At 36.3% G+C, this 25,420-nt stretch overlaps 1 protein-coding gene and 1 pseudogene across 8 annotated transcripts in view; one reads left to right on the plus strand and one right to left on the minus strand.

Moving 5' to 3' along the window:
- Positions 1-10,963: 10,963 nt before the first annotated feature.
- Positions 10,964-11,059, minus strand: LOC138397733 (U6 spliceosomal RNA; annotated as a pseudogene).
- Positions 11,060-19,642: 8,583 nt separating this feature from the next.
- TBC1D15 (TBC1 domain family member 15) overlaps positions 19,643-25,420 on the plus strand; it is a 61,764-nt gene continuing 55,986 nt past the window's right edge. For all 8 annotated transcript variants that reach the window (XM_069491292.1, XM_069491293.1, XM_069491295.1 and 5 more), the window contains exon 1: positions 19,643-19,695. In XM_069491292.1, coding sequence (XP_069347393.1) covers positions 19,666-19,695 — 30 coding nt within the window. In that variant the 5' untranslated portion in view covers positions 19,643-19,665. The remainder of the gene's footprint in view (positions 19,696-25,420) is intronic.

Genomic DNA, 25,420 nt, shown 5'->3' on the forward strand with positions numbered 1-25,420 from the left:
CAGATTATTAGAAAAGAAGAAAAAGTTCAAAAATAGGCCCAGATATGAGCATTTAGTACTGTATAAAGATGACATTTTTAACTCAGTGGGGAAAATATGATTTCTTCATTAAAAGGTAGTAGGCTACCTGGTTAGCTATAAAAAAAACAATTAGATTCAAATATAAAAATAAATTCCAATTTTAAATGTGAAAACTGAAATGTGTAAAGTACTGAAGAGGTCATTGGAGAATTTTTAAAAGATTTTAGCATGGTAAAAACTTTTCTGAATTTGATATAAAATCCACAATAAAAAATGATAGTTTTCACTATAAATTTATAACAATAATTATATCACTATATAAAATTATTCATGGCAAAAACACCATAAGCATAGTCTAAAGAAAAATGACAAATTTAGAAAAATATTTGCAAATCATATGCATTGCTTAATATATAAAGAACACATAGAATTCAATAAGAAAAATCCAACAAAAAGGAAAAGGCCAAAACTATAAACAGGTTTCACAGAAAAGAAAATGACTCAAACTGAAGAAAAAAAGTTCAACTTCACTATTAAGAGAAGTACAAGATAAAACTATACTGAGATACCAGTTTTTTAAAGCTATTAGATCAAGAAAGATCTTTTAATTTTATTAAACATTTATATCCTAGGTATAATTGGTAAGAATGGGAGAACAAGTATTTTTGCTGATAGAGGGATAAATTGGAACAACCACCAAAGACAATGTGCTGTGATTTCTGAATTTACTCACCCAATCACCAATTTACCCTTCTAATTGGAGTGGTTGGAAAATAAGTACTATATTTCTCAAAATTTTTTATGCAGGTGGGCTTCTGGATATTTAGGTTTTCCCAATTATATGCTCTCTGTTCATGATTTGAAAGGCTGAATGAGGAAAAGGCCATCTTGAAGTTCTTAAATGTTGCAAGGTAGTGGGAAACATGTCTTCATTGAACAGTGGATCAAGTGTCTATCCTTCAGCTTCCTGGATATGGAGAAGCAGTGGTGGTGACGGTTTATTAATCTGACATTTTAATCCCTGGCTTGTGATGTTAGATCTTTCTCCAGCTTCCCAGGAGTGAGAGGTTATAGTGGTTGGTGTCTGGTTTCTAGCTTGGCTCAATGATGACCCCAAAGGTGGTAGCTCCCCTACTGAATCAGTTCTGTACCACTGTGGGATTCATTCTGGTACACTCAACCGAGCTTCCTAAACTCTACGCCTTAAGCCCATCCAGCCTATAGACACCAAATTCCCTATAAAAAGTGCCTTCCTGTTTAAAATATCTATAATGGTTTCTGTTTCCTGCAGGGAAAACTGACTAATCTAGAGGGCAATTTGGCAATAGCAATCAAAATTGTAAATCTATTTCTTTTTGACCTAGTGATTTTAATTCTAGTAATACATCTTATAGATATGCTTGTATATGAAGGAAATGAATTTGTATACAGTTTTTCAGTGCAGCATTGTTTGTAAATTAACATCAGTAGGGGAATAGTAAAATCAGTTATTATGCATGTATATCATAGATTCTAAGTAGCCATAAAGAAGAATGAGAAAGCTTTGTGTATCTAAAAGAAACGATCAATAGGCATATTAGTTTTTTTAAAAAAAGCCAGCAGCAGAACAGTGTATATACTGATTTTTTAAAAATTTATTAAGCTGTGTTGAAGCATAATAGATATAAAATTGAGTTTGACCTATGAAACCACCATCATAGTGAAGGTAATATATTCATCATCCGCAAAAGTTTCCTTATACTTTTTGTAATCTCTTCCTCCCTCCCACCCCTGCTTTCTTTTACTATAGATTAATTTGAATTTTCTAGAATTTTATATAAATAGGATCATATGGTTTGTATACTTTTGAGTCTGGCTTCTTACACTCTGCATAATTATGCTAAGATTCATCCACGTTGTGTGTATTGATAGTCCATTCCTTTTTATTACCAAGTAATATCCCTTTCTAGGGATTAAGTACTTTTTATTTATTCATTCACTTGTTGATGGACATTTGTGTTGTTTCCCAGTTGGAGCTATTACAAATAAAGCTACTGAAAACTTTTTTGTATCTCTTGAGTAACTAGGAGTAGAATGGCTGGATTATTTGGTAGGTGTATGTTTAGCTTTTCAAGGAACTGCCAAAATGTTTTCCAAAGTATTTGTACCATTTTACATTCCCACTAGCAATATATGAGAGTTTAAGTTCCTTCACATTCTCACTTGATATGGTCAGTATTTTAAATTATAACCAGTCTAGTAGGTATGTATATCATTGTGGTTTTAATCTCTATTTCCCTAATGACAAATTATGTTGAGCATTTTTTCATATGTTTATATGGCATCTTTATAGGTCTGTTCAAATTTTTTTCCCATTTTTATTCAGTTTTTAAAAATTAGTTTTGAGTTATTTATATATTTTGGATATAAGTCCTTTATCAGATATGATTTGCGAATATTTCCTCATCTGGCTTGCCTTTTCATTCTCTTAATGTCTTTAAAAGAGCAGAAATTTTTAATTCTGATGAAGTCCAACTTAATCTTTTCTTTATGAATTGTGCTTTGGTGTTATTTCTAAGAAATCTTTGCTTAGCTCACAGTCACAAAGATTTTCTCCTATGTATTTTTCTAAAAGTTTTATAATTTTAGGTTTTACATTTAGGTTTATGACTCATTTGGAATTATTTTTTATATGTGGCACAAAGTAAAAATTGAATTCCTTTTTTTTTGTTCTAGTACAATTTGTTGAAAAGACTTCTCCACTGCATTGCTTTTGTACCTTTAAAAAAAAAAAAAAAACAGTTGTCCATAGATGAGTGGTTCTATTTCTGAACACTATTCTTTTCCATTGATTTATTTGTCTGTCTTGATGCCAGTACCACACTGTCCTGATTACAAGTTGGTTTTGACATCAAGTTGTGTTAGCTCTCTACCTTTGTTCTCCTTCTGGTTGTTTTTGGTTATTTTAGGTTCTGTGCATTTCCATGTGAATTTTAGAATCAGTTTATTAATTTCTGTAAAATAATAAAAAGCCTGCTAGCATTTTGATTGGCATTGAATCTATAGATCACTTTGGGAAGAGGTGACATCTAATAATATTGTGTCTTTTGATCCATGAAGATAGTATAGCTTTCCATTTATTTTGGTCTTTCTAAATTTCTTTTAGCAATGTTTTGTAGTTTTTTAGTAACAGGTCTTACACATCTTTTCCCAGATGCATTTCTAAGTATTTCATATTTTGATATTATTATAAATGGTATTTTTATTTCAATTTCTACTGTTCATTGCTAGCATATAGGAATGCAATTTATATTGATTTTGCATCCTACAACTTTGCTACACTCACTTATTAGTTCTAGTAACTTCTTTGTAGATTACATAGGATTTTCTGCATAGGCAATTATGTCATCAACGAATAAAGACAATATGATTTCTTTCTTTCTAATTTGGACGTGTTTTACCTATTTTTCTTGCCTTATTGCACTGGTTATAAATTCAAGTACAATGTTGACTAGAAGTAATGAGAATTGGCATCCTTATCTTATTCCTGATCTTTTTTGTTGTTTAAAAGGAAAAAGAGAGTAACCATATGTACATATTTACTTTTATAGATGCCAGAAAGATACATAAGAAACTGATATTTGTTGCCTCTGAGGAGAAACATAGGGTGTGCTGGGGAAGTGGGGGGAAGCAAACTTCTCACTGGATACCTTTTTGTATTTTGTGAAATAGGAGCCATGCAGTTATTGCCTCTTGCACAAAAATAAAGAAAAATAAAAAGAAAGAAAGCTTAGCATATACTAAAAAAAAAAAAAAACATTTTTGCAAAGAAAACAATAAGAATGGGACCCAAGAAATCATAAAGTAAAAAATTAACAAAGATAGATTTAATCATTTAAGAATGCTTGGAATTTGCAATGGACTTTGAAAGAAGAAAGACATGAATAAAGGATGAAGTAGACATTTTAAGAGGAAGATATATACAAAGACATGAAAATGGGAAACAGAAAATTTTAGCAAGCAAATTATTTGGCTGGGGCATTGGGCCTGGGAAGGGAAATAAAAAGGAAAGATAAGATGGGTGAGTGCTTTGCAGAAGAATCAAGACTAACTTAAATGGCAATTTCATATGGTTCAACCCAATATCTCAGGCATATATTTACCTTCAATTTTCTTAATTTGGCCAACAGAATAAATGCCTGTTATTTACCAGGTCCAGTACTAGGTGCTGCATGTGTTTATAGTGGTGAATCAAATGACATAATTACTGTGCTGATAAAGCTTTTAGTCTAGTGGGTACCTCTGAGCCTCAACAAAATAAGCAACCTTCACATTCCCTTTTGTTTCAAAATTCTGGCTATGTATGCACACTGACACTCTCTTTGAAAATCCATAACACTTTGTCCATCCTTAGACACCTTTATCTATATAAAATTCAAGCCATTCTTCAAACTCGAACTCTTGCCTTGTCTCTTTTCTCTCATGAATATAGGATAGTGGTTGAGACTGAGGACAGTCCTGAAGCCAGATGCCTGGCTTTGAAATTTTACTCTGCATTTTTCCATGTGACTTGAGCAATTAACTTCCTGTGCCTTGGTTTCTTCACTTATAAAATAGGGATTATAATGTACCTCATAAAATTGCTGAGAATATAAATGAGTTATTACAAAAAAGTGCTTAGAATGCCCTGACACATGGTTAAGTTTTTAGTAAATATTAGCAGTTGTTACCATTGGCAGAAATCTTCCTTGTGTCATTCTTTTCCCCAAGGCTAACACCTCCTCTACCTGCATCTCATTTCCTTCTGCTTGGTGGTCTTTTTATCAACGATTGCATTTTTTTCACAGCATATTGAACAACAGTCTCTCTACTGGCCCTTTTCTCAGAAGTATAAACATGATCAAGTGTCTCCCACTAAAAACAAAATCCATCCTTAACCGTGAGCTTCTCTTCTTCTTTCCTGCTTTATAGTCAAATTTATTCAAAGTCCACATTGGTAACACCATGTTCTACTGTCCCTTCACTCCTTAACCTACTGCAATTTTTGACCTAACCCCATCACTCCACTAAATTGCTTTTGTCTAGGTCAATTACCACTTTTTTCAAGATGCCTCTCCTGTGTCCTCCCATTGAACCCCATGACTTCCTTTTCATCCTTCTTAAAATTATAACTGTTAAAACTTCCTCAAGACTTCCTATTCCTTCTAACATAATGCAATTTTTAGTCATTTATTTTGTTTATGTCTGTTTTCCCTGGTTAGAATATAAAATCAGGGAGGAGAATGATTTTGTCTTTTACATTCACTGCTGTATCCCAAGCATCTAGAATGACTGGCACATCATAGACACTCCCTAGATATTTGTTGAATGAATGAGCATTATATTGTGATTATCTGTTTTCCTGTCTTCTACATTAGACCAGGAACTCCTTTGAAGGCTGGAACTGTTGTTTTTTTCTCTTTATTAGCCCTGTTGACCTGTAGGTGAATATGACTGTGATGAGAGCATAGAGAGTCACTACGGTACCAGTATTTTTTGTAAATGCTTCTGGATGATACTCAAAGGCCCAAGAAAGTGGTTTTTAAAATTTTACTGTACAGCCCTAGAGCTCCGAAAAGGTAGTAGTAGGATTTTGCAAACAATGGTGATTTAAGTTGCCTGAAGAAACTGTTTATCCCTTTAAATTCTATTATTTATTGAGATTCCTTCAAAAGAGTTCTACTTGCTAAAGTTAAGTTTGAAATGTTAAGTTTAAACCAAAGACAGAGAAGGAAAGAAGTACCAAGAAAGAGCAGAGGGCATAGTTCTCAACCCTGAGTCACATTAGAATCATTTGGAGAGTTTCTATACTGACACCAGGACACGACTCCCAGAAATATTGGTCAGGGCTAGGGACTGAGCACAGGTATGTGTTTTAACTCTTAAGATGATTCTCATGTGCAGCCAGGAGTGGGAACCATTGGAATAGGTGATCCTTGAGAAATGGGGCAGGCTACAAAGATGAAAGTAAATCTGGCGAGAGAGGCAGAATGTCCTCAACAATTACTTAAGGTACTCTTTAGTAATACTGGCCCTTAGACAGTCCTTGTTATTGGTTTTCTATAGCCACAACTAGTAATTGGATCCAGACACCTGAGGGGACAGAAGAGCAAAACCAAGTACTTAATGGTTAGTTTATGGGATGCTAATAACAACTAAAAAATATAAAAAAAAAAACTCTTCTTCCTTAAAGCTTTCTAAAAGGTTAATTATCAACCAGTTCTTTCAAGCCTTAAATTACTTTCTGAGAGAGAATTAGAAAGAGGGGCATAAATTCTATTAGGAGATTGTAGTACCACTGTAGATTAATTCTTCTTATTAAACGGTACCCTGTTGTTCATTTTTCACTACAAAGAGGCTAACTTAATCCTTGTTCTGAGCTTGCATATTGGGCAATTCTAGATAATTGCATGTAGAATGATAACCTTTATAATAGGCACAATCCAATATAGAGAAAAATTTGTTCTTGGAATGCAATTTCAAATTCATAAAGTGAAACTTAATATCTTGGAAAGAGAGTATATGAGTTTCATGGTGTAGTGTATTATTATTCCTAAGGGAAATTTCCAATATTCTGTGATTCAATATAGAGTCAGGATAAATATATTCTACTGGCACTACCTGAGGCATGCTAACAACTTAGCCACATTCAACCTATTTGGAGATAAGTATGGTTAATCAAAGGCTATATAATTTTGGTCACAAGTACCTTATTTTTGTTAATATTCTCTTTATGAAGAATACATTTCTATTATAAAAACTCTCCATATAAAGGACATGTTATAATCCAATTCTTTGTAAAGAGTAAAGCTATTTTCAAAGGATATATTACAAGTATTTTTCCCCTTCAAATTAACTGGTTCTTGTGAGTAAATTTGATAAAACAGTTTACACAAAAATTGCCTTTTAAATTCCAAAATAAAAGCATTACACACAAGTTGACTTTAACAGAAATAGATGTTGCATTATTTCTTTCGCAAGTGCCTGTACTTTTTATTTTGTAATGATTTGTGTTCTCTGATATACTTTATCTCATGCTTGACTGACTATAAGTGTGAAGGGGGTTAAATGTATTCGCTGTTGGCAATTTAGCATTAATTGTAATATGGTGTAATCCAAATTACAATCTGTCATTTCCAGTCAAATTGTGAAGCACTGTAATTGTATTTTAGAGTTCTACTGCCATTGATTATAGCTACCTCATTTGTGTTTTAATATACCATGACGAATTTGTGAATGGAAATACAATCTTGTAACAAGCCAGGAAACAAGTATTGTTCTTTCTATTATAACAGCAAGAAAATTATTTCTTAACAAATGAAAAGAGAAGGAGATGACAAGATGGTAAAGAGGATTCATTTTAGAATGAAAAAGACACAAAAAGATTTCCATTTTCTAGCATTGCATAAAAACAAATGAGCCATAGATTTTGTGAAACCATTTTTAAATAAGACATTATAAATTATTTTAAAATTAACATTATTTTTGAAAGCTATCCATATTCATACAAATTGCTCTAGTTTATTCATTTGACAGCCATATGATATTCCATAGCTTCTGTATCTAGTCTCTCCCTGGTGGTCACTAAGATTGTTTATAAGTTTTTACTATTACAAATAATGTTGCAGAGAACATTCTTGTACATGACTCTTCATAGATGTAGAAGATTCACTAGGGAAAATACTTAGAAGTGGGATTTCTGGGTTTTAGACATGCACATCCTCTATTTTACTTCATATTGCCAACTTGCTCCTCAAAATGGTTATGCCAACTTAAACTCCCATCAGAAGTATAATTCATTTCTCTACATCCTTGCTTTAGTCAGATTTAAAGTTTTTGCCTATTTGATGGATGTGAAATGACATATCATTTTGAGTTTACTTTTCCTTGGAGTTACTCAGTTTGAACATATTTTCACACATTTATTGGCCATGTAGATCTCCTCTTCTCTGAATTGTCTATTTATATTATTTTTCAATTTTTCTGTTGAATTGTTTGTCTATCTTTTTAATTCATGACAGTTCTTTATAAATTCTGGGTACTAGTTCTTTGTTGGTTATGTATATTTCCATTATACATCCATTCATTCAAGTCATTCATTGTGCTTCTACTATCTGCCAGGCACTGATTTACATACTGGGGACACAGCAATTAACAAAATGAACAAATAGACAAAATGCCTGCCTGTACGCAGTCGACAATCTAGTTGGAGTAGCAGACATGAGCAAATAGAAAGATAATACGTTCGCTGGATAAATGGTATGAAGAAAAACCAACACGTTAAAGGCAATTGCAAGTGGTGCAGTAAGCAGAAAAGTTCCCCCTGAGATGACATTTGTGTAGAGACCTGAATCCAGTGACAGAATTAGCTATTCTATCTGAGGGAAGAGGCTCATAGGCAGAAGGAACAGCAAGTTTCATAGCAAGAGTTGGGACCGTATTTGACATATTCGAGAAACAGCAAAAAGGTCAGCATGGCTCTCAACCAGTAAACAAAAGGAAGAGTAAAAAGAGATTAATTTAGAGAAAGATTACGTGAGGCCATAGTAAGGACTTTGGACTTTATTTAAGTGGTTTGGGAAGTCCTTGGAGATTTTTGAGCAAAGGAGCGACAAGATTTGTCATATATCCTAAAAGGGCCACTCTGGCCATGTATGGAAAATAGACTTTAGGGAGGTGAGCCTAGAATCAGGGCAGGAATGGCGGTAGTATGAGTGAGAGATCATGGTGCCTTGGATTAGGACAGTGGTGATGGAAGTGATGAGAAGTGGTAATTCAGAATGTATTTTGCAGCAGAGATAAGATTTTCTGATCAGAGAATTAGAATTAGGGTGTGAGAGAAGCAGAAATCTAGGATGATCCTTATGGGTTCTGACCTAAGCAGTTGAGTGAATGTTAGCCCTGGAAACATACCTTACTTCATCAATTCAAAGACACACATATGTTCTTGGAAATTAGGAGGCATCTTACAAACGATGGTGACTTACAATCACTGTCAGTCATATGGTAATGTAGTTTCATTGACTATGCATGCATAAGTTTGGTCATAATTGCTATATTGTCATTTTTTCAACTGAACTATGTATATTGTTGGTATTACACATGTTGATTTTTAATTGCCATTAACTACCTTTTTAAAAATACACCATGATTTGTCATTGAAACTAAAATTCATTCGCTATCTAGAAAGGCTAAAACAAATCAATGAAGCAAAAAATTGATATTATTAAATAGATATTAATATTTACTCTTAGAGGATTGACCATAATTCTATATTTTCTCATAAAGCAACAACTAAAGACTTTTCAGGGACCTAAGAGACAAAGATACTCACAAAATGGAAGAAGCGGTGTTATGTTTTGTTACTGAGATATGTGCACAACAGTTGCCTATCACATACAATTGAAGGTGGGAGAAACTGACAAATTGCCTAGCAAAGATGAAGGGAATGTCAAAACAAAAGGCTGGTAAAACTGTTTTACATGTCATACAGAATTATCATTAAGGCATTGAGTTATAACTTAATTGGTGGCATTTTTTTCCATTTCTAGTTTTAAGTAAAATAATAATGGGGCTTAACAACTAATAATTTCTTATATTTGATAAGATGCAGTCCATTTAAGAAGTTATCAGAATACATAGATACTAGGTAAAGTCATGGGGCTGGATGAGATTTCCTGAAGAATGAATGTAGTTAGAGAGGATGTCCAGAGATAGAGAACTGGGTAACTCTAGCATTTGGATGTTGGGGAAAAGAGCGAATCTAGTGAAGACACTAAAGAAATGGGTAAGGGGGTAGGAGGAAAAGCAGGAGAGTGTGGTACCCTGGAAAGTCAAGAAAAGACATTGTTTCAAAGAGAAAGGAATGATCAACTATACCAAATGCTATTGATAGATTGAGTAATATGAGGATTGAGAATTGGCCATTTAATGTGGTAATATGGAAATTATTGATGAATTTGACAAGAGTGATACAAAGGCTATGGGTTGGGAGGGAAAGTGGCAAATTCAAGACTTATATGTCTGAGAAATCAGATCTTCTGGACTTACAACTTTTAAATTTTATTAATCAAAATTTCTTAGGGTTGAAAAGGTCCCCAGAGATCATAACCCTTGTTTGTCCATCTCTGAATTAGTCTGGAAAAATTGATTTGCTCTGAATCCAACCCACCTGCGGGGCTTTTTCTGGGTCCACTGCTGCTTACAATGACTATTCAGTAGAGCTCTTTAGAGATGTGACTCTCATACTATTAATTTAGACAATCTGAAAAATGTGTCTGGCCTGATTCATTTTAATGTTTAGGACAATTCAAGGATAATATTGTAAATAAAAGGAAACACCAAGTAAACGAAAATGCTGTATCAAAAAGATCCCTGTTCTTTACATTTAGAGAACATAAAATGTAGGGATGAAAATGGAGGGCCGGGTGCGGTGGCTCATGCCTGTAATCCTAGCACTCTGGGAGGCTGAGGCAGGTGGATTGCTTGAGGTTAGGAGTTCCAGACCAGCCTGAGCTAGAGCAAGACCCCCGTCTCTACTAAAAATAGAAAAATTAGCCAGGTGTGGTGGCGTGCATTTGTAGTCCTAGCTACATGGAAGGCTGAGGCAGGAGGATCCCTTAAGCCCAAGAATTTAAGGTTGCAGTGAGCTATGATGATGCCACTGCACTCTAGCCTGGGCAACAGAGCAAGACTCTGTCAAAAAAAAAAAAAAAAAAAAGACAGAAAAGAAAAGAAAGGGAAAAAAAGAAGTCCAGCTATTAAATGATGAAGGAATGTCAATTAGCAATTACTAATGAAATAATAGCTTTAGGCAATTATCATCAATTGCTGCCAGAACTATTAGATGAAAGCTAATGGAGAACATTATAATGGATGGATAATGCCAACAACAACTGAACCTAGCAGTCATTCTTTTTTTTTTATTATTTTTTATTATTTTTTATTATTTTTTAAAGGGGCCATGCTAATCTTCTCTGTATCGTTCCAATTTTAGTATATGTGCTGCCGAAGCGAGCACCCAGCAGTCTTTCTTGATCTCACTAAAAGAGAAACAACTAGACATATGTGCCTCCTGGTAGAAGCAGAGACAAAAATACCTATGGCCTATCCTTGCCAAAAATTCAAACCTAAATCTCAACAAGCCTCTCTATGTTATCCACCAGTTACATAAAATTTAAGGGATAGATAACACACTAAAACTATACAAACAGTAAAATCCAGATGTGGAAAACTCTACCAGACAGATATTTTGATTTCTTCAACAAATAAATAGCAAAGAAAAAAAAAGGGAGGAAGAACCTATTAAAAGATATTTAAGATATGTATCAAACAAATGCAAAATATGGACCAAATTTTGAACAATTGGAAAATTTGAAAGTTGACTGGATATTTAATATTAAGAATTTATTGTTTAGGCTGGGCGCAGTGGCTCACACCTATAATCCTAGCACTCTGGGAGGCTGAGGTGGGAGGATCGCCCAAGGTCAGGCGTTCAAGACCAGCCTGAGCAAGAGACCCCGTCACTACTAAAAATAGAAAGAAATGATTTGGACAGCTAAAAATCTATATAGAAAAAAATTAGCCAGGCATGGTGGCACATGCCTGTAGTCCTAGCTACTCGGGAGGCTGAGGCAGAAGGATTGCTGGAGCCCAGGAATTTGAGGTTGCTGTAAGCTGGGCTGATGCCATGGCACTCTAGCCCGGGCAACAGAGTGAGACTCTGTCTCAAAAAAAAAAAAAAAAAAGAGAATTTATTGTTTAGGTGTGGCAATAATGTAGTTATGTTAATACAATAATTCGTAATTAAACATTTGAGTTACTCAAAGAATAACAACAAAAGAAATCTAGTAACTAGGTGGGTCATAGAAGAAAATGTCTTACCATTTGGGGGTCTAACCAAATTGGTAGTTATAAATTAAAGCTGTGCATATGCGGTAGACAGGACATGTACAAATGTCACAATAATGTAAAATTTGCCATTAAGAGTCAAAGTCTCAAATAATAATTATCACTAGTATGTTAGATATATTTGTTCACTGTGTATTTATAGTAGAGACAATCAATTAAAATTTTTTTTCTTTTCTTTCTTTCTTTCTTTTTTTTTTTTTTTTGAGACAGGGTCTTGCTCTGTCACCCTGGCTAGAGGGCAGTGGCATCATCCTAGTTCACTGCAACCTCAAGCTCCTGGGCTCAAGTGATCCTCCTGCCTCAGCCTCCTGAGTAGCTGGGACTACAGTTGCATACCACCACACCTGGCTAACTTTTCTATTTTTGTAGAGATGGGGTCTCACATTTTGCTCAGGCTGGTCTTGAATTTCTGAGCTCAAGCGATCCTCATGCCTTGCCCTCCCAAAGTGCTAGGATTACAGGCAATGTGCCACCACACCTGGCCCAATTAATTTTTATAGTTCAACTTATACAAATAGGAATAACCTCAGACTGAAGCATCACCTTGGAATAAAATAACATGAATTTTATGACTGTTCATCCCGAATTCTCCTTGATATAAGTCATTCGGGCACATGATCCCTGATCATTGATTTGCTATAATATGTTTGGTATTATCCTTCTACTCTCATAGTTCAGTGACAAGTCTAGCTTCCAAAATAAAATCATCTTTTTGATTCTCTTTTTGATTCTCATATTTGTTTCCACTCATTGTTTTTAATATTTCTAGAGAAATTTAGCTGCTTTTATTCAATCATTCAAGAAATATTTATTGAGTGTCATTTAAAAGCATATACTGGTTTAGATATTGAGGTTTCAGTGGTGAAGAAGACAAAGTTTCTGCCTGTTGGAAGCGTACAATTCTAATGTGAAAAGGCAGAAATTAACAAATGAACAAATCAACAAACAAGGTAATCTCAGAGTATAAATTCTAGGAAGTATAGGAAGAAAGTATTAGCAAGTACAGAATATATGGGGAGGTTCTTTAGGATAGGGTAGTCAAGGAACTCTTCTCTTAAAGTAGCATTTAAGCCAAAGCTTTAATAATGAGAGAGAGCCAGAGAAGAGATAGTAAGAACATCAAGTGAAAAAACTTCAAGGTGGGGACGAGCAATTGAAAAAATGTTGGTGCTCTGGAGAATCTTGAGCAAAGAGGAAAGTGATAAGAAATAAGAAGAACCCCCAACAAGCAGAGCAATGTTGAGAAATTTCAATTTATTCTAAATGCAATATAAAGCCACTAGGGGGGTTTAACTAGGGGAAGATCAAAATCTTGTTTACATTTTTTAAAAACCAGCTTCGCAGTTGTGTGGAGAATGGATTGAATGGGAGCAAGAATGCATTTTGGAGACGGGAGGCTATTGCAGTCTTTCTGGCAAGAGATGTGAATAGCTTCAACTAGGATATTAGCGGTGGAGATAGAGAAGCAGATAGAATCAAGATATATTTCGGAGATAGAAGTGACATGATATGATGATGGATTTGATTGGGGCAACAGGAGGGAAACAGATCCTCTATTTCCTAAGGAACTACTGGGTTTTACTAAGTTGATGTATAGCGATATCCCTATAGGTGAAATTTTATTAATATGATTTAGCCCTTCATAGTTCTTTAGATTTATGCTTACACAACAAGTTGGTATGAAGTTTCTTTCATAAAAAGGAAATTTTATTTTAATGATAACTATTGATTTACCCTAACAACATATAGCAAGAACCACAAAGAAGTTCAAAGATGTTGAAATTCCTTCCAGTGGGAGCCAGACCAACTATGAAGAGAAAAAGGAAAGAATCCGTTCCTGCTCCTCATCTGCGCTTCTCTTCTCACTGCCCTCTGCTTGATATTCACTACAGATATTTCACTGCCTATGATCATTCTCAATGCTGTCGACAAAGGCTATAGTATTCTTTCAAGAAACCCAGAACACACTCCTTAGAAGAGAAAGCTTTGCTGTTTCGCGAGGAGAAACCATTTTTTAAAAAAATGTGTATTCTACTCCCTTAGTTTTCCCACATCCTATCTTACCTTCCTTTATATCATCTTGACTTTCCGAGATCAGAGAGTGGGTGTTCTAATTGTGCGCAAGAGTAAGGAGGACAAGAAAACTGATAGAAGGAAAAAGATTGAACATATTTCTCAGCAGCCTTTCATATCAGGGAAAGCTAGTAGAGCACTATTAAACCAGCAAGGCTATTAAACAAGGACTTGAAAGTTTACAATGCACACTGGTGTGTAAGGGGCATATGAGCTGCCATAAAGTGGCTGAGGTATATACATTACTGTCACCTCCTGGGCATCTGACAGATCTAAATCTACAGATTGCTGCAATTGTTTCTGTTCTATAAAACTGGCATTTTGGTTCAAATGCCATTCTATAAAATGAGATTTTGCTATGGGTTTTATGGGAAAATCTTAATGATACTAAGTGCTCCAAGTAGCAAAACTTTTAGAGCATTTGGCAAGTGAATAACTGTCACTTATTTCTGCTTAAGTGTCACTAAACTCTGGACACCACAAAAGATGATGAAAGGAAATTTATGAAGGGAATCACAGAACTATGTAGTTCAGCATTCTCATTTTACTAAATAAAAAACAAAGACTTAGAGAAATCAAGCTCAACTTTAGTTAAGACCTCTTAGCTTTGGTTCAAATCTTTTTTGGAATGAAACATAAAAATCTGTGAATAGCCACCCTTCTAGGAGGTAGCAGAACTGGAAAAAGAATTCAGGTCTTCTAGTTTCAAGAGTAAGCCTCTTTCTGTAACATTACAGAAAAGCCACTCTGGTTGTTAAAACTCCCATACCCTAAAGGTAAAGAACTACACATCAATAATGAAATCTTCTGTAGACGCTCCTGCTGTATTATTAATACAATAATACGTGAGTAGAGAATTTCCATGGTCAAAAAATAACATGGCTGAAGCATAAGTAATTGGAGTTTTTTTTTAATAACTTCCTTGCTATATTACTTAAAACTCCTTGGTTCCAAATGGAAAAAAAAAATCTCAACTTCACTTAAACAAACAAACGAAAGATAATTTATAGGTATATGGCTAAGAAGTCCAAACAATGTTCTCAGGACCTTGCTCCATCTGATCTTGCTGCTGCCTACCATTTGACCTTATTCTTGGACTCAGTAGCAAGGTGGCGGCTAGTAGCTCCAACCCAATATTGCAACAGATTCAAATTCAGCAGAAAAGGTGGTGGGTCTTCTCAGCTTCTCTTAAACCAAGTCCCAATTTTTCCTCCGACAGGGAAAAATTGGTTATGATGTGTCACTCCCCTATTCAAAATCCTTCATTAGCTCCTTTCTTCCTGGGAACAAAAGCCAAAATCCCTATAGTGGCCTATAAGGTCCGACACAATCTGGTCCCCCAATATTCTGTTAACTCACTTCCTACTATTCTCCTCCTTGCTCATTCTACTCGGTCACGTTTGATTCCTTGCTATCACTTAAACATAACAGACTGACTCCTACTTTAGGGCTTTTTCACTGATTGTTCTCTTTGTGTGATATATCCTTTTTTTTTTTTTTTTAAAAATCCATCCAAGCCCATTTATTTTAATCAGAAAACAAAGAATTCCTGCCTACATAAGAGATCAGTAAACAAAGTAGTGGTGTCACCCACAGGGACTAGAGGGAGCTAATGTACTCTCATCAGATGTCCTGGGAAAGCTTGTGAATTTTTCCCTCCAGCTTTATTGAGATATAATTGACAAATAAAAATTGTATATATTCAAGGTATACAAAGTGATGATTTGATACGTATATCAACAAATGAGATTTTCTAAGGAGAAGGGGGAGTGAAAAAAGAAAAAATAATTACTACAATCAAGTTAATTAACACATTTATCACCTCACATAGTCACTATTTGTGTGTGTGGTGGTGAAGAAACTTCAGATCTACTGAGCAAATCTCAGGTAGACAATATAGTATTATAAGCTATAGTAACCATGCTGTACATTGGATCCCCAGAACTTATTCCTCTTATAATTAAGAGCTTATACCCATTGACCAACAACTCTCCAACCCCACCCCATGCACCGCCATCCTCTGGCAATCACCATTCTACTCTTTGCTTCTATGAATTTGACTTTTTTTGATTCCATATATAAATGAGTTCATACAGTATTTGTCTTTCTGTGTCTGGCTTATTTCACTTAGCACAATGTCCTCCAGCTTCATCCATGTTGTTGAAAATGGCAGAATTTCCTTCCTTTTTATGTCTGAATAATATTTTGTTGTATATGTATACCATATTTTCTTTATCCATTCATCTGTTGACAGACTATTAGGTTGTTCCTGTATCTTGGTTATTGTGAAAAATGCTGCAACAATCATGGGGGTGCAGATATCTCTTGGAGGTACTGATTTTACTTCCTTTGGATACATAGCCAGAAGTAGGATTGCCGGATATATGGTAGCTCTACAGTTAATGTTTTGAGGAATCTCCATAATGCTTTCCATAATGGTTGTACTAATTTACACTCTCAACAACAGTGTATAAGGGTTCCTTCCCTCTTCTCCATACCCTCACCGACACTTGTTATCTTTGTATTTTCGACAATAGCTATCCTAACAGGTGTGAGGGTATACTCTTTCCGTCCTTCACATCATTACCCTAGGCACTTGGCCACAGAATAGATGCTTTTTTTCCCTTTTCTTTGTAGTCTTAGCCTTTCCTCCAGGATCTTGTCTCAGTCCTCCAAATTCTCATGCTTATCAAATAGATTCTTTAGTTTTGTTTGGTGAGTGGGTCAAGGAGCTTTTTTCAATATGGGCATGTAAAAGGCATATTAGGAACCACTGTTCCAATCTGGGGTCTTGAAGTTGCTCAGTTAAAGCCCCCCCATACTCCTCACCACTTTCCTAGGTATCCTGTATCATAAGAGAGGTTCTCATATGGGATGGGTTAACACAGAGGCAACAAGAGCCTGTCATCCCACTCTGCAATCAGCTAGTGCTTCTCTATGTGGAGCATAATTTTCTACAATGCTCAGAATGAAGACCAACTGCCCTAGGCTCTGGATATAGCAATGGAAGACTTTTACTCAAGTGAAGGCTCATCCATTGGCCAGCATTTCAACTAAATATCACACTTCACCTGGCACTTTCTAGGCCAGGTAAACTCTCTGTCTTGGGCAATTCTGTAGGATCTGTTTCCAGATCTAACTATCCCCACTCGTAACTCCACTCACCCATATATCAGTATTTACCTGAGTTCCACCTCAAAATTTCCTATTTTTAACCTACATTATGAAATCCATGTTCTCTTGTTTTGTTTTATTATAGAGCTTGAAGGACCATTAGAATAAGAGCCCTGTCAACTGTCAAGTTTCCCAAAATTGCACAAAATGACTTGTTGATTAAGCAAAGCCAAGGTTATTATGTACTGCAGTATGGAGGCTACCACCTTGACAGTATCATTGTATGGTCTTGGAATGATGAGCTGAGGGAAGATGAAGGAGAAAGCAAGGGGATGAATGATGATACCACAGTAATTGTCCAAACCTGGGATAATAAGGGACCTGAACCATGGAAGTGCCAGTGGGAAGAGGAAAGAGAGGCATAGTGAGAGTGCTTCCCAACAGCTCTCCAGAAGACATGTGAAAGAAGTACCATGATAGCAAAACTTTCCTTGAGAAATTGTGTTCTGGCTACATCTCTAGTTCAACAAAGTGTACTAATTTTCAGCGAACAAAAGCAAAATAAAGTTTCATTTAAGGCTGTGTTTCTCAAAGTTCAATATGTATACAAATCACCTGGGAATCTTGTTAAAATGCACATTTTTGTTCAGTATTCCTGAGGTGGGATCCAAGATTCTGGATTTCTAATAAGCTCCGACATACTGTTGGTCTGCATACTACACTTCTGAGTATCAAAGGTGTAGAATTTTTTGAGGTATGAGTAGTTTATTCAAGTAAAAAGTCCAACAGGCAGTAGATGTAGGGTCTAGAGTTTAGGAAACAAAGAGAGACGTGGGCTGGAGATATTTGGGAAACATCAGCACATAGGAGCTGATGATGCCAGAATATGAAGATAATGGCCCAGGAACAGTGTTTATAGAAAAAGCAAAAGAGCTTCAAGGAGAGCCCATGGGTAACTCCAGCACGGAGGCTGAGGCTTAAGAAGGTCAAGAAGTAGCAGATGAACCTGGAATGCTAATGAGGCTTTTCAATGAGAAGCCTTTAGTTCCCAAGCTGCTTATATAAATAAGCATTAATTAATGCTACCATTTATTGAGCATTCTATTCCTGGCTCAGTGCTAAGGGCTTCACTTTTTCTCCAAAATGCAGGGTATAAGAAATGTCACATAAAAAGTTTTCTCTAACCACACCCCATTGCTTTGAGCTGATAGAAAATTTAATTTGGATCACTATTAGGATTCTCCACTCCACATCCAAGATTATTGGAAGGTTCTAGGGGCCTTAGTCCAGTACATTTGGAAAAGGGCCTCTAGTCTTCACTCAATGCTGGTTACCAATAATGTGCTCATCTTTCCACCTCATTCATCCCTTACAGGTGAGCAGCTTCCCTGATTCAATGCCAACGGTGGCCATGGGGGTCTTGATCGTGGTTGGAATCTCTGATGCCTAGTGTGCAGCCTTCCTAATGGTGCTACACATCCATTCCTATCTAAGTTCCTGATATTCATTGAACCTGCAACTGTCCTTTTCTGTTGTTCCCTTTGGTTGCTACTTAACTCAAACTCAAAAGCCTCTAACTTCACTAACCTCAATCAGCATAGGTGTTTTTGGTGCAAAGGGGCTTTTTATTTTACCCTGGGGCCAGGAAAGTCCCAGATCTTGTGCCTTAGTCATCAAAGGGGATGCGGGGTGGGGAACAGAATCCTCCCTGCATTCTTTTACAGCGCTGAGAACAAATCAAATGCTTATCTTAGTATCTGTACAAATCATCTTACTACATATGTATTGTCCTATGAGATCCCTATAATCATTGGGTAATCCCCACTTTACGTCCTGAAGTTTGAATTTAGAAACTTGTTTCAAGTCACACAGCTATTGAGTAACTGTGTAGGAGCTATAAACTATGTGCATTAGACTTTGGAGCAATGAGGGCGTGGTATTTTCACAGTTCCTATCAAAATACTTTGCTCGAGGTCATGTGTGTCAGTGACCAGAAACAAATTCAGAAACCTCATATAGAGGGGAAAATTCTCCGTGTGTGGGCCTCAGATAGAGGGCTGAGGTTTCTTTAATACTCACTGCAATGCTACAATATCGATTTTAAAATGAAGAAACTGAGGTTTAGGGCCCGTTGGTAACTTGCTTATCACAAAGGCAGGACTATGTTTGCTGGCTCCCAATATGGTGTTCCTTCCATCACACCAAACTGATGTTGCCTGCCGTAGGAAGGGTCCAAGTCTCGCCACACAAAAACTCCAACACAACTTCAGCGACTCAACTAAGAAAAATAAATTGGCACATGCGCACTCCTGCGCCCGAGACTCCACCCCAGCGGCCTCCAAAAGCCCTATTCAGCGCGCAAGAGTAAGGCATCTTTTTTTTCTTCGCCCCGCCCCTTTCTTCCGGGCCTTCCGTGCCACTACCCGCCCCCTTTCCGCCCGGATGTTATTTTAGTTTTGCCGGATGTTGTTGTGAGTCTGGGAGACACGTGAGGCGCTGCTACGTCATCACCAGGCACGCTCAGGAAACATGGCGGCGGCGGGTGTTGTGAGCGGGAAGGTAAGTAACGGCCCCGGGAAAGACCCTTGCTTTTCTCCGGGACTGGGGTGCTTTTGCTTTCTAGGGACCGGCAGGGGGAGGGACACGAGGGCCTTTCTGCTCGTGGCGCATGTAGGAGAAGAGGACTTGATGGTGCCAGCTGTTTTCCCGAGCATGCCAGTTCAGCCGAGGAGTTACAGACCCAGCTTCTGCTCCAAGGCCAGCTAGGCCTCGGTGCTCCTCTGCTCCGCCCCGGAGCTGGGAGGCCTTTTTCGTATTATCTTTACTAAGGGGTAGGTGGTTCCCTAGTTCCTTTTTTTTCCCCGACTCACTTTTTCTCGACTCTAGTTCTTTATGTCTACTCTTGTGACTCCATCGTCTTTTCTATCTTTGACGCGTTACCCTGACTTGGCTCTATCTTCCTTTGCTTCACTCTGGTGAAGACGTTTGTGCTCCGTTTGGGAGGAGCTGAACAGGTGCCAGATAGCTGTGAGCATAGAAGAAAAAAATGAATTGAGTCTGTTTTACCAGACTGCCGAGTTGGTTGGTGGTTGTGAGCAGCAAGGCATGTTTCTACTGAGGGAGCTGGAAATTTACACCATCCTAAGCTTCTTTAGGAAGGCGTTTATTCACGTATTTATTTCCTAGACGTTTCCCTGGTATTTCCGTGATGGCTATCTGTCATTTACGGAGGTGTTTCCTTGCGAACCCTCCTAGTTTGTTAGGAACTAGGATTAGGTGTGGAGCTTTCGTTGTATAGTGCCTATTCATGTTCCAAAGTCAATTTTATGGATAATTATGGCTGTCAGCTTTATGATATGCCAGTGGCAGCATTTCCCAGTGCCGGGGTATTTCATAAACAGTTGGGACTGACTGGTAATGACTCATCGAACACTAATGGCTATTTATTTGTTGTAGATTGCTTCCTCTGCTCCTTGAGTTTCACTTGTCTTCTCCCTGTTGCCTTCCCTACCCCATTTTGAATTATTTGACAGCATTTGTGATTTGGTGTATGGAGTACTACACTAGACGGCAGAATAACAAATACGGGCTTGATTTTTGCTGTTAATCTGAAGTGACCTTGGGAAATTGGGCAATTTTGACTTCTCTGTCCTTTATATTCTTTACCTGCAGAATGGAGGAGATGCCAATCATTGTTTCTTGTATTGGAGTTGTTAGGTTTACATGAAAAAAATATAGTACATATTTGTATGTACTGGCTCTTTTAAATGTTTGGAGGGCTCCTTTTTTTGGGTTATTCACGTTGTGCGGTTTTGTCTTATTTGTTTTTGTCTTTTTGTATTCAGGGTGACTGGTGATCTTCTGCTTGACTCAGGACATGTTAAAAGGTTATCCTATTTGATTTTCCATCTTGGCTGATCCAATCTGGGACTTCCCAAGGGGGAACCTACATCTCTCCTTTTTAGGTTTGGATTAATGTTGAAGAACCCTTGAGGCAATGAAGTGGAGTTGTGACATAGAAGACTTTTTCACTCTTTCCTTGCAGCCACCACCTTTCATAGTCTGACTTCTTAAAATTAGTCTTATATTAATATTTCATAACTCCATTTCATAACCTCATTTATTTTTATTGCAAATTCACATGTATTCCCATTACTCCACTAAAACTATTTTTTTTTCATGTCAAAAGCTGCTTCTCTCCCAAATAATATTATCATGACCAACAAAACCCATTTACTCTTCTCTCAGCAAGTTCAGATCTGGTTTAATGGCATCATCATTCACCTGGATGCATGTTAAACAAACTTGGAGGATCCATTTCTGTAACGATGTTTAATCAATAACCAAGTCCTATCAGTTTTATCTTAAAGGTTTCTTAAATTTGCTGCATCATCTTTACTCTCAATGCATAGTTTAGGCCTTTCGTCTGCCTCTAGTCTTGAGTTCTTGGCCGTTTTTCTTCTTGTCTACAGTCTCTGTCCCCAGTCCCTTCTCTACACCACCAGTGGAGTTGTTTTTCTAATGCACAAATCTGACTGTTTTTTGCTTTAAAAAACAAATGAAAACTCTTTACTTTTTTACCATCAGCATTAAAATAATAATCAAAGTTGACTAACATGGCATAAAAAGACATGTTATCTTTATGCTTCTCTACTTCCTAATCTTTTTTCTTTGGGAAAGAGGGTAGGGGAGAAATTGTGTGTGTGTGTGTGTGTGTGTGTGTGTGTGTGTTTATTCTTTTATTTATCTCCTCCCTCCCTTTACCAAGGTTCAGCTAAGACTGATAGTTTAGAAATCTAGAGGAGATGTTAACCAAGGCTAACAAGAATCGCTTGTGATAATTAAAAAAAAAGAATATAGATGTGGGCTATCAGCTCTGTTGAATTACAGTCTCTCAGTGTTGAGGTCTAGGATGTAACTTTTACTTGCTTTGAAGTTGGAGTTTGAAGAAGTGATGAAGGAAGTTAATTTGTCACGTAGAGAAGCAGCATAAGGTAATGGTTAAGAGCGTGGACTCTGGAGCCAAACTGATTTCAGAAACTAACTTCGCCATTTACAAGTGACTGCAGTCAAATTATTTAACTTCTCTGTGCCTCAGTATTCTCATCTATAATATATAGTACCAACTTTATAGGATTAATGAGTAATATTATTAAATATATTAGAATAAAGCCTGGCACAGAGTAGATGCTGTGTAGGTGTTATTATCCCAGTTTCTCTGCAAATCATTGGTTGGATATGGTAGAATCTAGAGATTTAGAATATGGTTTTGATATGGGTGTGAACTTTGATTTCAAAGTTATCTCTCTTTCCAATTCTCATTGTTATTTTAGGAATTGAAAAATATTTTGTTTTAGAGGTCATTTGGTAGTTTTGATGATGATGATGATGATGATGGATGAAAAATCATCAAAATAGGGCAGTGGTTAGGAGATGGATCCTGATTGCTTAGGTTTAAATCATAACCCCACTGCTTTATAGCTGTGTGACTTTGGGAAAATTTCTTAACTTCCCTGTGCTCCAGTTTCTTCATTTGTAAAATGGAGATGATAATTATACTTCCATCGTGGAGTTGTAGGGAGGATTAAATGAGTTAATATTTGCAAAGCATTTAGAATAGTGCTTGGCATCAAGTTAGTGCTCAATAAATATTAGTTGCTGTAATTACTATTGCACGGGAAGATTTTTCAGTCTTATGATTGTAAGGTTGGTTTGGATTGTAAGGTTGATTGTGTTGGTTTGGAAACAGCTGAATGCTTATTTATGCTGGCAGTTTTCCACAAAGAAATTAAGGCTGCTCATAAATATAAAAGCAATATAGTTATTTATAAGTTAGAAGGAAGCAAAAGGAAAGTTAGGAAAGGTAGATGGAACTGGAAGTACGATTATTAAATAAACTATATGCTTTAGTGAGCTATAATTTGGCTATAAGTTTTCTAGCAACCAAAGTAAAGAGGGAAACATCATCAACTGTAAGAATTGCAAGATCCATGGTAAAATAAAAAGCAAAATCTCCCAAAAAACTAGTTTCTGGAGATTAGACCAAGATGTATAGTTTTTTGTGGGTTCTTTCCACTGTGTAATATAATTAATGTGATTAAACAGCATATTGTATCCTTTTGGTAAAAGAAAAACAAGGACCCTGTAATCCTAGTTTGCTAGGTTTCATGCCAATGGGTAGTTCAGTAAGTACAGGGTACCAATATGATGCATTCAGTTCTCTGATGCTTTGGCTAAATTCAAGAGTTGGTGTTTGTCAGCATGTGTAAATGGATTCAGTTCTACATATACATTGTTTTTCTTAGTTGTGCATTTGAAAATGAATTTGAGTTTGCTTAATAACCTTGATTAGTTCTTGGAGTTCAGCTATTCTGAAAAGTATAGAACCATATGCTTTAACAGTCAACCAAATGGGGTGAAGGATTGACATCCTCTTATGAATATTGAAGGGAGAAGAGGGACACTAGGACTGTAAGGCCATCCTGCTTTTGTTCTAACAGGAGAACAGAATTGAATTAATGGAATGAGTTGAATTACCTATCACAGAGAAGGGGAAAAAGGGAGATAATGTGAAATAGTTTTTGTCATTATACCAGTGCCCCTAATGGTTACAGTTACTTTCATTCATTTATTCAACAAATACCTATTTAGCACCTAATTTGTTACATACTATAATAGGCATTGAGACATCAGATGGCCCCTGCCTTTGGAATTTACTTCAGTTCTTTGGAAGGAGCAATCACCCCCTTACCTATCTAAATAAGAAATGCAATGTGAATTTCAAGACCTTGAAGTCGGTACTATTAATATTTTTAGTCATTGTTTATATTTTGAAGACCGATAGACTAATCATCATGAGGTCAGATCCTGAAATGTTTCACCTGCACTTAGCATAGATCCTGGCACACAGTAGATATTCAGTAAAGAGAAAAAAGCAAGAAGTTAAAGAAAATGAGGGGGATTAGAGTGAGAGATGGATCCACTAATATAGTTCTCTTGTTTCAGAATTGTAAAATACTATTGTAGTACACTTCCATTCATTTTAGGTTTTTCGTTTTTCTATAATTGTATTAGAATTTTGTTCTGTTGCAAGCAACTTGAAACAATTGAGAAATCAGCTATTACTTTTCTTAGTCAGAATTTGTTTCGATGGCAAATTCTTACTAAAAAGTAAGAATTATTTTGTGGCTTAAAATTGACCCCATCTGGTCAAATTTAGATATGCTTATAGTCCTTTGAAATTTTTGTGCTTTAGAAAGATAAATAATATTGTTAGTACCTAGATTTTCCTGGAGAGTTCTTCTTTTCCTAGACTAGATCTTGTAACATGGTGGTTACCTAGGATACAATAGGAGTATGTCATTTTTCTTTTCTGGCATTCTTTAACAAATGTGTGAACACCTGCTGTGTGCTGAGTTCTTTGGATACAAGGGTGGTTAAACACAGAGTTTATTCTGTGGTTTGCAATTTTAAGTCATTTCAATTTGTGAATTAATAAAAACATAGCTTTTTTGAAGAATGAAAACATTAAATCTTTGATTAGAAATTGGTACTAGGACTAGATGAGATATTATAATTCAGCCTTTTTATTTTCACTTTTTGGTGGAAGGAAATATTATGAAACCTTCTCTTATTGTTGTTTAATGTATATATAGTTGCTTGTATAAGAGAAATCATTCATGTAGTCATTGTTATCTCTCCTCAGACTGCTAAATTATTTGTCTCCAGTCTGACATTGTGTGGCACACTGATATCCTTCAATAATAGTTTCTGCCATCTGTCCTTCATTGAGATTTGTACCATCCTCTGTATATTAAAGGCTGACTCTTGACTCTCAGAATTTCCATGGTGTGTTACCCTTAGGAGCACCTGTATTCTACATTTTTTTTTAGTTCCACAGTCATTACTGGTTAACATATCCCAAATAAAACTCATTGTTTACTTTCTTCCTTCTGTGCTCCCTATCTCAATAAACAACCTCATCTACTCAGTTTTGTCCTTGACTCCTCTCCCCTTTACTTCCCACATCTAATCAGTTGTGAAGTCCTGTCATTTTGACCTTCTAGATACCTTTCTAAACCATCTGCCTTTTCTCATCTCCACTGCCTTAGTTTAAGCCACCATGACTCTCTCCCTCCCTGGATTACTGCAGCTGTTCATTCTTGGCCCTGTAGCCAGTGTGTTGGCCTAGAAAATGCAAATTTGACCCTGACATTCCCCAGCTACAACTCTAGTGGGTTTTCTTTGTCTTCAGGATAAATTTTAAACTCTTAAAATTCTTTAG

This window comes from Eulemur rufifrons, chromosome 16, assembly GCF_041146395.1.
Source record: "Eulemur rufifrons isolate Redbay chromosome 16, OSU_ERuf_1, whole genome shotgun sequence".
Classification (NCBI taxonomy): domain Eukaryota; kingdom Metazoa; phylum Chordata; class Mammalia; order Primates; family Lemuridae; genus Eulemur; species Eulemur rufifrons.